Source organism: Plectrocnemia conspersa, unplaced genomic scaffold (assembly GCF_051122295.1).
Source record: "Plectrocnemia conspersa isolate PC_06_02 unplaced genomic scaffold, ASM5112229v1 ptg000005l, whole genome shotgun sequence".
NCBI lineage: Eukaryota > Metazoa > Arthropoda > Insecta > Trichoptera > Polycentropodidae > Plectrocnemia > Plectrocnemia conspersa.
This window is the reverse complement of record NW_028277169.1, coordinates 23073446-23090898: the sequence shown is the minus strand read 5'-3', so window position 1 is coordinate 23090898 and position 17453 is coordinate 23073446. Positions and strand designations below refer to the sequence as shown.

The 17453-nt window shown below is 30.8% G+C and overlaps 1 protein-coding gene across 2 annotated transcripts in view; it reads right to left on the bottom strand.

Moving 5' to 3' along the window:
* The window catches only part of tei (irregular chiasm C-roughest protein teiresias), a 247109-nt gene that overhangs the window by 21148 nt on the left and 208508 nt on the right, over window positions 1-17453 (bottom strand). For both annotated transcript variants that reach the window (XM_088185654.1, XM_088185656.1), the window contains one exon: window positions 17202-17344. In XM_088185654.1, the coding sequence (XP_088041780.1) occupies window positions 17202-17344 (143 nt within the window). The remainder of the gene's footprint in view (window positions 1-17201; window positions 17345-17453) is intronic.

The window sequence follows — 17453 nt, the reverse complement described above, 5'->3', positions numbered from 1 at the left end:
GAGATTGTAATAAATTATTTTTTTAATATTTATTGGAGTAATCATACCTTTTTACTAGAGCTAAGTAATTGAAAATTTATTGTGTTAAAAATAATATAAAAATATATACAAAAATATAATTAAGGGATGGTTTGCATTAAAATTAAATATCTTTTGTATTGCAATGCAATCTATAAAAAGAGCATATAAATTTAATTTTTATATTTGATTTTTTCTAAGATTCATAGTAAAAAATATATACATTTTTATATAAGTAGGAGATAATAATCACACTATTTTTTTTACAAGGATATAAAAAAATACGATGTAACATATTAAACCAACCATAATTATCTAAGCGCACTACAAATATTTTTATGATTTATGTAGAACAAGTCCACTAAAACAACCGTTATGGTTGTTTTAGTGGGCTTAGACTAACCCAAGCAAGAATTTTCTGCTTGTTTTTATACTGTTGTTGTTTATGTTGCACTGATGCAAAAATAAGCTGTTTATTGTTAAACATTTAAAAAGGCGAAAAAAACTATTTAAATAGCCATTAAATGTTTCGCTGGTCCTTCAAGCATGAAAACACGGTCTTAGCGCAATGATCAAGGTCGCTCAAGGGGTGAAGTTAAAACAGATATTTATAGTATTTATCTCTTGCCGTATAGAAAAATAATTAAAAGCTATTTTATTTGCATGATTGAATAAAACATGCGTTTACTAATTAGAGTTAAACTATGGTTAATAAAATCCATAAAAATAATTACTCGTATTATTTTTTTAGAAAGTCTTACTGAATTTTATTGGGGTTTTTTATTCAGCATATGTAATTTTTCGTTTTAGCCATTTTTATAAATTTTAGGCCTATTTTTTTTTAGTAAATAGCAGCAATCAAACAAAAGTGCTTTGCCAAACAAAGCACGAAAAAAAATTGTCTCTAATGAACTCAAAGAGTGAGTGTATAAACTCGAAATGTTCTGTGTCAAAAACTACTTATCTGAACTAATTCTATTTATTTATAATTTTCGACACAGTTAAAATTGTTATATGTATCTTTTTGTTAACTTTTGCGAAGTGAGCACAATGGCCTTGCTTATAAAGGGTCACCCGGAAAGATACTTTTGTTTTATTAAAGAGGTTATGCAATAATAGGCAGGGTTTAAAAATACGGCAATTAGTCAAAATTAATATTTTATCTGATTCATCCAAACTCCGTTCAAGGAATTGTATGTAACGCAGATGAAAGCTGTATTTTAGTGGATTTTATCTTTTCTTGTTTATTGTTTCAAGTTGATAAATCACTGGAGGCTGCTATTATAAATATATGAAGTAAGAGAAAGTTTTTACCCGACCACGTTAGTCACCCGCGACAGTCTAAGTAGGAGATCGATCCTTGCCTCTAATGAGCCGAATCACTTAAAATATATTAAACTTGAACCACAGTTATTTCCTTAGCAATCTAAAACTTTTTTTTAAGGATCACATTCAAATTGCACTTTTTAATAAATAATAGATGTTTTAATTAAACAACGCCAATATCTTTAAAACTTCGCTTACACTAAAAAAACTCAATCATGCTAATTTTATGACTTCCTTTCGCTTGTACCGATTCAATTAGTTAATTAGCACGTCCCTTTTATAAAGCCAATTTTAAGCAAAAACTTAAATATGCATATTTATCCTTTTATAAACACACGTTTCCGCCCTTATCGCCCTCAGACCGATCTACCCTGATGACAGAAACGTCTTCCGAATCCAAACGCCCTATTACGCTCCCTTTTATTGCCGCAACACCCAAAGAGCAAAAGTGTATTAGCGCCAAAGCCCGTAGTAATTACTACCGCGAAATTCTCAAGTCGCGTCACGTGATCTGGGCCATTAGGGTTATCGGGTCCGCGGAGGAATATTCCGCAAACTCCTAGAAAACTCCTTTTGTGTTGTGCGATAATCCCTATACCGTGACACTTTATCCTTCAGCCCGCGCGCGCCCTTAATATTTCATCGGTTAATCTTATTTCGTCCTGATTTCCATATTTGCGCGCTCCTCCCCGCAGCCACCATTATCCTTTTTAGGGCTGGGCTCACCCACGGCGCCATTCCGCGAATTATAACAATATTAAACGTATATTACGTTATGTGCACAAAGGCGGTTCGAAAAGTAAAGAAATTACAACCCTTCAGCACCATGGCTCGCTGGTTTATGTAGCGGTTAAAACATAATCTAAGTAAAATAAATTAACTATGCTTTTGAATAATTGCCTTGATAGTATACGCCTATGTGTAAATTTTTGACTACAGCTTCAAAGTCAATTCATTTTAATCAACTACAAAATAAATATTGTAATTGTTAAGAAAATAATTGTAACCATAGTTTTAAATTTCATAAATCAAAACTAGCTAAATTGTTTGATTAAAAAAAATTCAAATTAGATTGACGTGCAAAGATTATATAAAAATTAATGTATTATCTTAAAATTTTAGTTATTATACTGTGAGGACCACAAATCAAGATAGGAAGCACTTGTCGCATACACGCGTTAAAAGCGCAATAAATCTATATGATATTAGTCTTAACAATTACATGATAAGCCGGAAGTGAAGATCAAAGATTATAAGGAATTAGTATTCACAAATAGACCATTAACAACAAGCATTTGCTGATTTTATACAAAATAATGGTATGAGTCAATGACGATAGTAGGTGTTTCACTCCTAGCAGTTACGCCAACGATTCTGATGAAAAATACAAATTGACCCCCCCCCCCTAAATCGTTGCAATTGTTGCACGCGTTGAGAGTAGGCGAGAAAAATAATCTCATTTATGTTTAGGCGAAAAAGAGCGCACAAAATTTACTCCTGATGGAAATCTTCATCGAGAACCACTAACAGACCTAGGAAGCAGCCGCTTCCCTCTTTACGTTAACTTGCTCCAGCTACGATACGCAGACAAGGCTACAATAATATCACATCTTATTATTAATTAAACAAATTGTGTAAGATTTATGCATTATTGCACGTAATTTTGCCTTCAATATTAAAATAAATGCGTAAATTAAAAGGTATATTTTAAAATACAGTTATGTGTAAATGATACTGTGATATTTTATTATAATGATTATTTGATCTATTCATAATTATAATACAGTTATATTCAAATAATATTTTATCACGATTTTGCGTGCTGGCTAATAAAAATAAATTGTTATATTTTTGTATTCACTCAAATTAAGGAATAAGGCAAAATATATTAGATTAAGAAAAGACAGGTCTTTTTCGCAGTGCCTTATTGATCACATAATAAAATGCTAAATATGAATATCTTATTAAAATCAGTAGTCACTGATGTCAACTAGAATTATAATTTAACCATTGAGAGAAATTGTATGTAATAATACAAAATTACTATGTATGGTGAGATAATTGCTCCCGTGTTGTGTGAGTAAGATAGAGATAAGGGAGTGAAGAACGCATGCAACGCATGCCCTTATCTCTCACTCATTCTCGTCACTTAACACGCGAGCGAGTGAAAGGGAATGTATCTCACTAGACAGGCGGAAGATAATAGGTGTGGTATTTCTAGATGTCGCGTCGTTCGGTCGTTTGAAGTGGTTTTTACGAATTTTTCTTCTATAAATAAAAGTCTTTAACAGTTAACTAAATTTTTACAATAAATCTATTTCAAAATTTTAGACGTTATAAATTAAGTAGTTAATAATAATATATACTTCCTGACTTAAAATGTGATGTAAAGAGATTGTTATTTGCAGCTTTAAACAGTCGTTTAAATCAATTAACAGAGAGAAATTGATAAATATGTTGAATTGGTAAATGAACTAATTTCGATTGAAGAATATTAAATTAATATAAATAAAATAAAACGTATTGGTTAATAAATAAACTTCTAGATTAGCTTACAATCTATACTAAATAGTGTCTGAAAGTTTAGATTAACTATGGAAATCTGAATAAATAGTAATATATGTAAAATTTTACGTAAAAAATAATGACAAATATTACAAAAAAATATTAATTTTATTACTTTTAGTTAAATTTTATTTGATTCTAAAAAAAGTGTTGCTGAAAAAGTACTTCAGGAATTTTGAATTCAATGAATAGCCGTAAAATATCTCTATAATATATATTTTAATAAAAAAATATTATTTACGAAAGTTGTCTCATTTTTTATCACTATATCTGGCGTTCTTGTATTATTACATTATAGAAATGAAAGATATTTTTCTTCTTTTTCTTTTGAGAGTCCGTGATTAAATTTTTTTCGGCCTTGTGTTTCCAGATATATATATACCTTAATTCGATCGCCGAATGAAATTTTCATAATGTCCCGAGGCGGCGCTTCGTTTACATCCATTAGTCGATGTTTCAATAAGTCTGCGAGAAATAGTGAGAACAGTGAAGGAGCAAGGACAAAGGAAAATGTATTATATGATAATACATCCTTGAAATTCAGCATAAATTGTTTCACGAAGGAACGAAGGAATTTATAATTCGCAAGTATTCTTTTTTACCAGGGAAAATACTGTAGAATGATGTAGTTTAAATATTGACAAATATTTAAGTATCACGTGTATGTTAAATGTTTATTGCTACAATTTATTTACATTAATAATATTAAGAACATAATAAATAATCACAATGGTATCATGAATTGAAAGAAAAGCTTTCACGAAGGTTGTATATTATGCCTTTTTTGATATCTAAATCATTTTATTTCTGATACAAGTCAGATTAAAAATAAAACTCTAGTTCTTAAAATATACCATTTTAATGTTGCTATATTAATTTTATTAGAAAATAATAAAGAAGGCTTGTCTGTAATTTATTACAAAATTACAAGACAATTTTTAGTATATTAAAAAGAATGGGAGAAAGAACATATTCTCTCTGTATTAAAATATTTTGGTTTGATCTTCCTCAATGCTTATTACTACTGCTTGATTCATGCTACGTCTCTGTCATCTAACCCGATAGAACTTTGGCTCTTTATAAGATGATCAGGTTTTAAGTTTTCTCGAAATCTATGAAGCAAATGTAAACTGGTTTACAAATTTCGTAACATCTCTAAAGTAGAGTAAGAGGTTTTTAATTTAATTTTATTTTAATATATTTGCATTTAGGAATGTATTGATTCATAAGTCATTATACTTAAGTATAAACTGCTCTCATGACAATTTCTCCTAACATAAAAAGCATCCCAAGATAATCGTAAAAATCTCACATGCGCCCTAATGCGTTTTTAATGACGCAAAGTGGAGGTTCGTTATCTCGGCGGACGTTTAGGGCGCTTAATTTTAGACCCTTGCTAAAAATTGAAAACGCTGACCCCAATTAAGCCATTCCGGGCAGTAAATGGTCAACACGATCTTAGGTGCGAGGTCAAATTTCATTCATAATATTTAAATAGGAACATTAAAAATTAATAATACTATGAAAACACATTGTAAAGATCTTTCTTGATATAATAAATCAAAGAAATGATATAATAAATCGTTTGCTTGGTTTGTTTTTATATAGAATTCAAAGCAAGGATTACATATTTGCAATTTAAAATTAATGTATATTTTTAGATTAACTGATCCATAAATATCTGTGGATTAGTAATTCTTATATACTAAAAAATAAATAAAAGACTACTTTGATGTAAAGCTATTATCTAAATGTCTATTGTATTCCCAGAAATTACTATATTTTAAATGAATAAAATATATAATATCGCGACTTTTATTTTTATACATTTTTAATGTAAGCCCAATGCGTTACAACGGGCAAATCTGTACCAAATGGGTAAGTCAATCAGAAATAATGAATACATACAAGCAAAGCTTTTTTTTGGGTATTCATCGCAGTTCCCACTGCGACGGCGCCGACACGATTTTATTGCTTTTGACGTGAATTTTTGACTTCTGAGAAGTGATAATTGTTTTTGCGCCCTTCTATTGACCAAAATTTGGTTTGAATACCTTTTGACCGATACTCTCATATTAATAAATTTAAAAATAAATAAATCTCTAAAATAAATTTTGTTGAATTATTTATGTGCTTCGTGGCATAGGAAAAACTGCTTTATATTAAATTTAAATGCTATTTAAACATAATTTTCTTTAGTCAAATGCTTGACAAGAAGTAAGTTCCAGCAGCTTTTTGTTTAAATATATAATTAATTATTATGTGCTATACAATTTATAATCAATATATGTCGCTGCAGCTGGGGCCGGTTTTTTTTAATATAGCGCATTTTTATAAATAAAAATTCAAGTGCCGCTGCTGGGGCTCGAACCCGCAACCTCAGAGTTACTAGTCTGAGACGGTACAGACTACACTATGCTGTCATATATTATACAAATAATAGTTTGACGTGATTAAAAAATACATTTAAAAATAAAAAATAGATATTACAGAAATTATTAAATATTGTATTTATCCTATTATGTAAAAAAAGCTAAAATATCATTTACTAAATCCAATTAATTTGTTTGTAGCGGTATTGAAATAAAAAAATTGATATATCGGGAATGAAAATCCTTAATGAAATTGACTGTCTTATGACAATGACAGATCTTAAGCAAATTCTTGGATATTCATATGTGAGAAAATACAAAGCTACCCTTTTATATATTCCACGAAATTCCTTTAGGTATGTTTTAAAAGAAATAACTAGAATTGCTTTGATTTATATACTTATAAAAACACGTCTTTGAGCTTTTATTAATATTAATAACAACATAAATTTGAGAAAACTAAGCATTTGCAAAAAAAAAATATATTGCAGTATTATCATTATATGATTAGATTTAAAACAACTGTATTATTTTATTTTTCATTATGTAAATATATTACCTGTTTATTAATAAGCACGACATTTATTAAGATTATTAATAAGCATTACATATATTAAGTGACAAGTAATATATCAGGCTTGAATGTATAATTAGTGGTTTCGCAGAATCTTAGGGTTCTACTGAAGTATTTTGAGGTTTCACACGAACTTTAGTAAGCTGTTTCAACGACTATCTCGCTATATATATTGAAAATATATATTTCTTTAAAAAACTAGACACTTAATGTGTATAAAATATGATTAAAGAGCAAAAGGGAAGATATGACTTTAAGATAGATTTTACTTATTGTAATTGCTCAAGAAAAAGGCTAATTTTTGAAACTTATAAAATATACTGTCTAATGAATGTTCAATTAAGAAAACCTTTTATAAATAAAATAGTTTAGAGCAAAATTTATGATATGGTAGAATTTAAGATATTGGGCAGAAATAATTGTATACTATTTTTTACAATTAGGTGAGACATTAAACGTTTTATATTACAATTTTTCTATAAAAGAAGTCACGTCAGTCAGCGTGACAAATAAACAATTATGCGTATCCGAGTGGACGTTCATATTATTATTATATTATTTTTCAATATTAAAAAATAAATGTAATAAATTTATTTGTTGAGCTCATAACAATCTCGGCGCGTCCTTAAGCGAAACGAGATCCCACCACTTTTCGAAAACTCAATTCCGCCCTGTAATGTTATTGCATTTTTTTACATACACACATACACATCTTTTAACCACCCTATCGTCCCAGCGTTGCCAACTCGGCGCCGTTTGGCAACGCCGACGCCTGAATCCTCGAAAATTAGCTTTTTAAGGATTTTTCCGCTACTTTCTTATCGAACTTTATCTGGGAGCGACCTCCGATTGACCTCCGGGAGGTCCGCAATAAAACCAACGGACCTCTCTTTTTGCAACCCCTTTTTATAAGCATAAAAGTGTCGGACACGATCCGGGTTTATAAGCAAACTAGCCGCTCTCAACGACCGTTTTTTCGGGTGTCGAATATTCTTTTTATTTCGCCTTGGTTGTATATAAGCCTTAGTAAAACGTACATTTTATGTATTTAAATAAACGGTAATAAATGGTGCTCGAATCTGGGCAACGGTGTCAATTGCTTAAAGTTTAACGAAGTCTTAAAACAGAAGCATGTCACACCTTTCATCTGCCCATAACAAATTTTTTTTTATAATTATCTATACTTTGGAGAATTATTATATTATGAAGGGGCGATAAAATTCAGCAAATATTTAAACACTGCATTTAAATGATTTTTCTCTAAAATGAATTGAAATATTTACTATCTGTGACCAAATCTGTGACCAAATGAGATAGCTCTGACGAATTAAAGATGTTGGAAGAGGAGGATGTTAACGGTGCAATTGCATTTAATTTCCAGATGGCTGTAGGCGATCGTTTATAAAAGGTAAAAATAACAATAGTCATTTTGCGCTGGGTAGAACGCATTGTCTATCGCGCATCCTTACCACATGAAAATGTAGTTTTTCCAGTAATTATGAATGTCTCTGAACGGATGTGTTAAAAGGTGATCCGTGGAATTATAACAATTATTTAGAACCGAGATCTCTTTTCTGTAATTAAGCCTCACTTTCGAGATGAGTTGGTATTTATTTTATTTATTCAAAATGATCGTTAGAATGACCCCTTAAATTTTTGTGCAGGTGGTTAAAATTTTACAGTACTAATTATAAATACTATTATAGTACATAGCATCCTTTCCCAGAGCCTTCTTTAATATTTGTACCATCTCAACTGCACTTTATTTATTTTTTTAACGCAAAATTAAATGCAAATTCTTTGCTCCATTGTTTTAAAAATAAAGAAATCATTGAACGTAAAAAGTTGACTAGCAAACATAAACTACTTACAGGACTTTTAATTCACATGAAGATAAGAGATAAATGTACATCAAATAATATCTACGTCCATATGCTATTTTAATTATTACAATCATAGTCTATAACGAGCAACTTTTTATTAGTATTTTAATCATAAAGATATAGGTAGATATGCTCAAAACTTCATAAACTAGCACTTTATTGCCTTGGGGGCTTACAAATACTAAATATGTAAACTTACGTAACATGCGTTTGTTAGAACTGAAGTTTGCCAATTATTCAATAGAAAATCGGTGTATTTCTCAAAAAGCTTTTACATTCCTATGAAAATTCTTTGCGATACGTGAGTTGTGATATAAGTAATCCTAAGAGTGAAATATCGTAGCGCCTTCAGTCAAAAAAATGCTATCGAAATATAAATCGTTGAAATCTAGTAGTGAATGCAAACATATATTATATGATATATACAGGTATAATGCACACACACAATACAACATACAGTAGTAATAACTGAACCTCTTCGTTTAATAAATAAAAACAATAGTGTTAAAATATTAAAGTATTAAAAGTAAGTAGGTTGTATTATTTAGCAACCAGATTAGAAAAGTATGCTCAAGGGTGCCACGTACATAGATTTTCTTACATCATCAATGAAATCTATTTAAATAAATACTTTAAGATTTTTAGCCAAAACAATATCATTATAAACAGAATAAACTATAATGGACCGAGATTAAAACCATAAGAAATTTCTGATGTGGTAATGTTATCTAGATGACTTGGGGGTACTCACATTAAACATATTCACGATGATTGAAAAGTATGATTAAAAAAAAACAACAATAGTGAAAATTAAAACCTATATTAAAAAAAATAAGACATAACAGACTATCAAAAGTCATTTAAAAATCAGTGTAGATGATGTTTAATAATTGCATATATTGAGATTTTTTGTCAAAATGTGAATAAACAGAGAGATTCTTTGCTACTGATCTCGATTCAAGCAAACCATGTTGTTGTTTAAGTAAGTATTCTTTAAGCATACTTATGAAATAAAATATTTTACATATCTTTGTAAAGTTATTATTCTATAATATATACCAGCACGATAGACGAGTGGTATAAGTCTCTGACTATTAACCTGAAAGATCTGGTTTCGAATCCCATATGGACATTAGTGTTTTTAAATTTCTATCGTGTCTGGGAGATCAAAATTAATGATTGTTGTATAATTATAATTCCGATCGATCATTACAGATGAGGTTTACTCAGATTTTCCTAATCTCACGGATGAATATCGTGATGATTAATTAAAATCGAGCTAGGTCGTACATATCTGGTATTTAAAATTCTCTAATAATGAGCAAATACAGAGACTATCTTATATGTATTAAAATAATAATAAAAAAATAATTGTCGCGTTATGAATATTGATCGTTGAAGCGAGATTTCTCGCTTTAAAATAATTTATGTATTCATTTTGGAAATAAAATAGTAGAACCGTCGCTTCTATGACTTATACGAACGCACAGTCAATGATAAACATGGTTGAGAAATGAAACGGAAATTAACCATATAGCTTTAGATGTGAATATGTAAGAAATTTTCTTTGTTTCCTTGTAATAATAAGAGATATTAGGCTCTTCTTGAATTTCATAATAATGAACCAACATATCATACAAAGTAATGTGTGTTAGATTGCGCGTGAAAAATATAACAATTTTAATGAGGCAATTGATATCTTCGTTGAAATTATTACGAATAATCTAAGAACCCCTGTAGTCGATTACATTAATTAAAAAAATTATAATTGCATATATATGAATAAAGTTATTTGTAATGCAAAATTATTACTCTTCGCCGATGAGCTTTAAATATTCCTTGAAAAAAATCTCATTGATGACGATGAAAATCTATATGCGCGGTCATCTGCTAATAAATTACTATATAGCAACAAAATATGTCATTCCATGACATATTCCAGTGCAAAATTGCCATTTACATACGATTATAAAATATATAATAATGTGCCTCATCGCAAGTGGTTACTGATTTAGATGTTCTATAGCAAAGGGCTACATATTACATATGCAATAAAGCTTCTAATTGGAATTTATCTTTTTTTTTTTAGATTAAATCAAGACCATCGTGGCCTAACAAGTTACCCCAATGCGCCACGATGGGAAAAAACAAATTTTAAATTTACAAAACAAAAAAAACGTATATATATTAAGGAGCCGGGTGGCCACAGCTATAGGCGAGTCGGCAAGTGCGGACTAGGGATTCTGTGTCGAGACAACCCGGGAATTTATTCCCGAGAATTCAAAGATTTTTTGCTGTCTCGAGTCCCGGGAATTTAAAAAATTAATAACCCGGGACTCGAGACTTTCCGAAGTGCAATTTTACAAAAATATGTAAAGAGCGAATTTGATGTCGAGCTTAATTTATGTCTCGATATGAAGACAAGGTGGAAATCCTTATTACCCATGATCTCGAGATTTTGAAAGTTACGAAATTGCATTAGAAAATCATTAATTGATCTTGGCATCGGCCAAATTTGGAATGAATCGAACATTCACGTATTGGAAAATATTTGTGTAGTACTCACTCCTATAAAACTGGCAGTTGAAGCTCTAAGTCGTTGAGATGCCACTTTATTAACTTCCGAAATTATTGTTAATTTCATTTAAAAAAAAATATTTGAAATTAACACAACTCTGTCGCACGAACCACCAAAATATTTCAACGACTAGAAATAAAAAATTCAACTTTAAAAAGGAGTTTCAGATATTAGATTCAACTATCAAGCGAACTCCGAATCTATAGCTTTTATTCAAATCATTGCTTACAATTAAGCCAACATCTACAGAAAGCGAGAGAGTTTTTTCTACATCTGGAATATTTGGCACAAAAACCAGGAACAGGCTATGTGATTCATCATTAAACGCCTTGGTGTTTTTAAAAACATATTTTTCCTTACAAAAGTAAAGGTTTTAACTTAATATTGATATAAATATTTCGATTAAAAAGTTGTAATAAATTAAATTTAAATAAATATCGAATAAAGTGTTTTTAAATTGTTTCAATAAATTTTTACCTATCGTACCTATAACACAAATAATATAAGTTAATAATAATTAAATTATATAAAGTTAATAATAATAAGTTAATTAAAGTTAATAATAATAAGTTAATTTCTTAACATATTTTTTTTTCATTGTTATACGAAAAATAATCAAGGTCTGGAGTCCCGGGAATTCCCGGGACTTTAAAAATTTATCCCTAGTGCGGACGTCCTAGCCCTGACGGTCATCAAAAGAGGACGCGATCGTGATTCTCGAAAATGTTCCGGAACCCAAAACTGGAATTCCTCGAGAATAAGTGGATTGTCGATAGCACCTTTTAGTAATTTGAAAAAATATTTAGCGACATAAAACTTTCTGCGATCCCAACGCTCCTAAAAGAAAGGCACTGGGATATATGTACGGATAATAACCAAATGTTTTGATACGCTCTATGGCACTTTGTGTTTGTATAAGCCATTTCATAAAGTTTCATAGTATTTTATTAAATGACATGCATTTTTCTGGCCAAATTCAGGGGGGTTTAAAATCCACGAAACGCTCGGTTATCTAGCGTTCATAGTCAGACTTTTAATAACAAAATTATGACTTATAATGAGTTAGAATCGAATGAAGCTCATCTAAACCGAATTTTGACCAATAGAAGAGCGCAAAAAACAATTATCCCTTCTCAGAAGTCAAAAATCCACGTCAAAAGCAATAAAATCGTGCCGTCGCCGTCGCAGTGGGAACGCTCGTTACCGAGCGTTCCCACTGCGACGGCGCCGACACGATTTTATTGCTTTTGCCGTGAATTTTTGACTTCTGAGAAGTGATAATTGTTTTTGCGCCCTCCTATTGACCAAAATTCGATTTCAATATACTTTGATCAATACCCTCATATTAAAAGTCCGTAGTATTATCGATAAGGAAAGCTTTCATATTTTTAAAACATAATGTAATATTGAAGTGCAGACAAACTTTGGAGCAACATGCGAGATGCAACGCGTGTCTGTACTTTTTCCGCTTATTTTCATTTGAGAGATGAGATGGCTTAGTTTCTTCATTGGAATTGAAAAGTTCTAAAACTATATTTATTTTTCAAAATTATAATTATTCATTAATCACTAATTCCGATCTCATAAAAAATAAATAAAAAATACCATGATCCAGATCTTTCAGATAAATATTAGTTACCGACTTTAACCGTTGGTTTATCGTTCTGGTTATGCCTTTCACATGTATTTAACTAAATAATTTCAGCAAAGAAAACTTTAAAAAAATTTAGGAGCTAGCTTTTTAAGTTAAACCATAAAAAAATGCATTAATGTCATTTCTTTTATGTTTTATTTGTAGTGTAGTCGAATAAAATCATCTTTAGATGATTTTATTAGTTTGATTACAGTGGCATATGAATTATTTTTAAATGCCTCCAGTTTATTTTGGTTATATTTCAAAATAATATCTTTTAGCACATTGAGTCTGCACCAGATACAGAATAAAATTTAAATGACACTCTGAACGCTTTTGTCCCAATAGACAATTCAATTTAGATGGGATTACGCAAACTGACACACGTGCATACATACATTTATATGATTGTCCGTTCTTTTCAAAACTTAACTGCCGTTCCGCAGATTAATCGAATAGGACCATATAGATTAACCCCTTTTGCATGTCACAAACAGATAAATCTCCTTTTTTGTCTCTTTCGCCCGGGAATGTTAAACGTGAAATATTCGTCGAATTCGCACCGGACGTCCCGTTATTACTTTCATCCCGAAATTCATTATCGCCAAACAATGGTTGCCGAGAAATCCCCGAAAGACGAGAGAACATAGACATAGACTTTATTGCCGTGAACTTTGCGGTCCCCGGATTGCGACCCCGAAATTGCCGTGGGGTTCTCAAGACACTTTTTTTCATCGCAATCAGACGGGTTATTTCGCACCCTCCAAGGACCACAAATAAGGTCTAGAAACCTACTTTTTTCATTCCTTTTTTAAGATATTTGCTTACATTCGATTCCAAAATTCCGATATATCATAATACGTTTTAGTATAGAGCATATTCCAGAACCTCTCTATATATATATATATTACAATTTTTTGTTGTCAATTAATGGTAACAGAATAAATACTTAACGGCTCAAGATTAGAACCTTAAAGAATTATTAATGCGGCAATGTATTCAGACAAATTGTGTCTCCAATATTAAGCAAATTGACCTGAAATAGATGTTTTAAAAAAAAATTCAATTTATGGGAAAAATCTAAACTATCCATTATTTTAATAATAGAGGCATGACAGACTTAATCAAAAGTTTTTATAAAATCAGTGTCGATAACAGTCACTTGTGTATTTATATTGAGATTTTTCGTCACAAAGTTGAAAAAACGGAGCAGATTTGTTATTACTGACAATACAGGCGGTCCTCGACTTTCGGACGTTCGACTTTCGCACAATTCGCTATTTATTTTAATTTTTATATATAATAATATGTAAACACGAGTGAGAAACGAAAAAACTTGTGTTGATACGAACAAAAATAAATCAAGGACTCATAAACTTCACACGATTCAAGACGAAGATGGAAATTATTAGACGTTCTGATAGCGGTGAATCTTTTGCTTCAATCGAACGTTCGTATGATACAAACAGGTCTACGATATGTTCAATTTTGCAAAATAAAAATATAATTAAGAAATACGTTCAAAATTGTGGAAAATAAAGATATATTTCCGCAATCTTTAAAGATATGTTTCAAAAAAAGCACAGCAAAAAAAAAAACATTAATGAAATGGAAAATCTTTGTCATCGTGGATCGATGACCAACATCAAAAAGATGTCCCTCTGAGTATTTCAATCATTCAAGCAAAAGCTCTTAGTTTGCACAAAGATTGGAAGGATAGATAAAAAAAAGATTTTAACACGGTTTTTCAAGCAAGTAACGGTTGATTTTACAATTTTAAAATGAGGTATTCTTTTCATAATATTAAATTTACTGGAGAATCGGCTGTTACGGATAAAGATGCTGCAAAAGAATTTATTTCCTAATTATCCAAAATTATTGAAGATGGAGAATATTCCTCTAGCCAAATATTTAATGTACATGAGACAGGTTTATTTTGGAAAACTCTTTAACAATGAAAAATATGACTGAAGCCTTCACGCACCTTGACAAATTTTTAAATATTATGGATGATTGTGATCCTCATGAAGAACGCATATCTCAAGTGCGTAAGGCGATCAATAAAAACATAGCATGTTATAAAATACTATATGAAGAAAAGAAAAAGAATAGTGGAAAACAGTTAACTCTTGATAGCTTTTCAAAGGAAACACCCGCAAACCTCACTTAAACATGTCTCTTAAACGCCTCTTAAACATATTATATATACTTGATAAATAAATATTTTAAAATACACACAAATTCAATTCTTTTTACTTCCCTCGACTTTCGTACATTCAACATTCGCACACATGTTCAAGAACCAATTATGTGCGAAAGTCGAGAACCGCCTGTATCTGATTTTATCAATAGATTAAAAACAGACAATAACGGTTAAGCAAGAAGGTTCTAAATTTATTAAAGCATACCAGCTGGATTGTTTCGCCTTTAGTTTTACAAAACCATGCTGAATGTACACAATTGTTAAGCTATCGATCGATACACATTCCGGTTTATGTATTTTCTGAATATATACTCGTTAGAGTTGCATTCACTATCTTCCAAATGGTATTTACTATCTTCCTGTTATTTTTCTAATTCAATTAATTGTATCAAATCTGAGTTTAGTTGTGCGCATCGAATTGACGAAGCTCCGAAAACTTTGCGAATTGTTTACTATATTAAGAGTTTTAATTGCTTTTTATTAATAAAAAATTGTCATTAAAAGTTAATAGAATACATTTTTTTTAATCTGTGCAAAAAGCCATTAAAAATATGACTCTTCTTAGGCGCAAAAAAATATCAAAGCATACATCATATAAACATGCTAGTGCTTCATTTGATTCCAGTATTTATAAACAACTCTAATCAGCACCTGACAACTAGAGTCTCCAATTACTCGAACCATCAACTACTCGAGTATCGAATATTAAAATTTTAAAATACTCGAGTACTCGAGTACTTTCGAGTATTTACCAAATGTACCAAAATAGCTATTATTCAAATTCGTGCACATATAAATAAATAAATAAAATACTTAGTATGTTAATTTTAACAATTATTTTAACTTCACGAACATACTTTTTAAAAACAATAATGCAAAAAGTGTCTCGAATTTAATATTACTGCTAACCTTTGGTTTTATTATTCCCGTTATGGAAAAAACCCTTTCCGTTGCTGTTGATGTTGGTCTTATTGTCATTAACGCGTTGGATAAGGCTTCTAATTTATATCTGTTCGCTTTTTATAGATATAAAATTTTTTGAACTCTCTTTTTTATGTTCTCTTCTTTCATTCCCTTCTCTGCTTTTCTCTTATTTCCTTCGACTATTGACAAAATAGCATTTTGTAATTCTTCTTGAATAGATTTTTTTTCTTAACAATATACAATATTCTACTCCTTCTGATTAATGCGAAGAATTTAAATCTATATCCTTCGAAGATGTATTTGGGTGAATCCCTTTCACTCTAGAGCTAAACGGTTCGCAAAGAACTAACTTTACTTTAAATGCCTTTAAAACACACAATTGTTTTGATTTATATTTTAAGCTGAGGGATCAGTATAAACAATTTACAACACTTTACGCTACAACTGCATAGTCATAAAACCTAAAAATTTTTTTTGTTGATATTTCATATTGTTCATTGCCATAAATTAGATAAGTCGGGACTGTCGAACAGAAAACACAAAATAAATTTCTCCGTCGTACCCACTAACATAGCCGACGACCGGAACTATGCAACTATGGAACTATGAAAAAATTATACCTGATAGTAACCGCTCTAACTCGGGACTTCGGGCATAAACGCCAAATAAAAGCAAGACCTTTACCGGACCGAGTTAAAGTTATTTTTGTTTCTGAAATATTTCAAATTTTTTTAATTTCAAGTATTAATCGAGTAATTTTCAAAATACTCGATTATCAAGTACTTGAAAAATAGACAAAAATACTCGAGTATCGAGTACTCGATTACTCGAATTGGAGACTCTACTGACAACACACCGATCAGCATATGAACATAAAAAATGAATACGTGTCATTACATATCATAGATGATAATTGTAATAAACAATATTTCCTACGACTTGACATCTCACTGAGAAGACAGGAAAATTGGGGAAAACTTGCTTGAGACGGATTTGAGAAGGATAATGAAGTCGAGCCAGTCAAGAAGGCTGATTTACGGTCGCTCCGAGCGGAAGAACTCATTAGTCGGGCGATTTATACGAAGTTAAATGGAATTCTTGGATATTGTGCGCGCAGTTACTTACGTCTGGCTCGTAATCGTCCTTCAGCCACAGCGGTTCGGAGGCAGGTGGGTAACTATCCACCTCGCACTTCAAGGCCACGTACATCCCTTCGAATAAGGGTTTGCCGAAGCTCGGGTATCTGCTTATGATGAATCGGGGTGCATCTGAAACAGACAAAGGATTCAAAGTCGTAAATAACCCGGGACGGTTGGCTATATGGTACGTTCGAATATACGCGTTTTAAGTACATGGGGAACGAGCGGCGCGACACTA